Raw genomic sequence first — 1,427 nt, 5'->3', positions numbered from 1 at the left:
GGAGAGGGAAGGTTAAGCAGGCGCCTGCCTCTCCTCAGCAGGGCCTGGGCACGGCTGCGCTGGCGGGCACAGCACCACCCAGCAGGGACTGCGGTTCCCAGCCCCCCTGTAACGCGCCATCCACGTCCCGCGGCAGCGGGCACAGGCTCCGCAGCCAGAATTCTGTGGGGTGAGCGGGAGGCAGGAAGGTGAAGTTCTGCTGGAAGCTGAGCACCTACGGCTCCGGTTTTAGCCGACACTGAGTCCCCACGGCCCTACCTGTACTAAACAGGAAACAAACTGCTCCCTCTCCAGCGTACGAGAAGTAAACTGGTCGCTTGCAGATGCTCATCTTCCAGTCAGTCCCTTCCTGGAGAGATCCAGAACTACCCCGTTTCAGCACCAACGGCCTTGGCTGAGGGTTGCAGAAGGGACGGACTAGCGAAGGGCTTTGGTTGTACCAACATCGCATCACAACAGGTCAAACGTTCCTTTAGAGAACAGGGAGTCGTACATCGCGACAGTCGCTCACCCCCGCCAGCTCAGACCGTACCGCGTGGCTGCGTGAAGCTCTACGCCTCCTCAGCCAGCACCCCAGGGGGAAGGAGGGCGGGTTACCGGGGGCTGGGAGAGGAGAGGTGAAAGTTTTCCCACCCTAGAGGCGTACAACAGCGCTTCCTCGCTCAGCCGGGCCCGCTCGCGCACCACGCACCACTTCAGACGCACAAAGCAACGCCAAACACCAACTAAGAGGAATGTTTTGTAAGGACACTCGCCGAGTATGAACAGGGAAAACGGGGCTATTTATCAACTCAAGTACTGCGGCATCATTCTGGTAAGGTAGGGAGGCAGGAGTTGAGATGAGGAATCGAGAGGACGAAGTGGAGTGGTCACAGAGGTCGAGCCTAGTCTTCCAGACTGCGAAACGCGTTCTGCATATCCTCAAACAGCTGAGCATAGTCCGCCTTGATTTTTGTTTCACCATCTTTGACAGGGTCCTGAAAGGTAACACACGAGGTGAACCGGTCCCGCCAGGAAACCCGATGAGCGCTTGCGAGGACCCTGCTCTGCCAGCGCTGGAACGTCTCAGCCGCAGGCTTACCCCTCCTTGCGCTCCCTCCTCACCCCGTCTGCCTCACCAGCAGCCGTGAGGTTGGAAAATCCCACCCCCTTTCCACTGTCAGCAGGGAAAACGGGTACTGGACAGCGGATTCCTTTTTTCCTGACCAGCGATTATTGACTCCTCTCCCGACCAGTTGCTTTTTGGTAACGCTGCGGGTCGGAGTTGCTGCTCTGGGAATCGGGGGGCTCACAGAGCAGTAACTCTTTCCAGGAGCTGTGCTGCAGGTCAGAGTTGCTGCTCTGGGAATCGGGGGGCGCACAGAGCAGTAACTCTTTCCAGGAGCTGTGCTGCAGGTCAGAGTTGCTGCTCTGGGAATCGGGGGGCG

At 58.8% G+C, this 1,427-nt stretch overlaps 1 protein-coding gene across 1 annotated transcript in view; it reads right to left on the bottom strand.

The window, feature by feature from the left end:
* Positions 1-510: 510 nt before the first annotated feature.
* ATP6V1A (ATPase, H+ transporting, lysosomal 70kDa, V1 subunit A) overlaps positions 511-1,427 on the bottom strand; it is a 20,491-nt gene continuing 19,574 nt past the window's right edge. Inside the window, exon 15 of the mRNA XM_010157551.1 lies at positions 511-977. Within this exon, the coding sequence (XP_010155853.1) occupies positions 885-977 (93 nt within the window). The 3' untranslated portion in view covers positions 511-884. The remainder of the gene's footprint in view (positions 978-1,427) is intronic.

Source organism: Eurypyga helias, unplaced genomic scaffold (assembly GCF_000690775.1).
Source record: "Eurypyga helias isolate BGI_N326 unplaced genomic scaffold, ASM69077v1 scaffold14278, whole genome shotgun sequence".
Lineage (NCBI taxonomy): Eukaryota > Metazoa > Chordata > Aves > Eurypygiformes > Eurypygidae > Eurypyga > Eurypyga helias.
The sequence above is the reverse complement of the archived record's forward strand: the minus strand, read 5'-3'. Positions and strand labels throughout refer to the sequence as shown.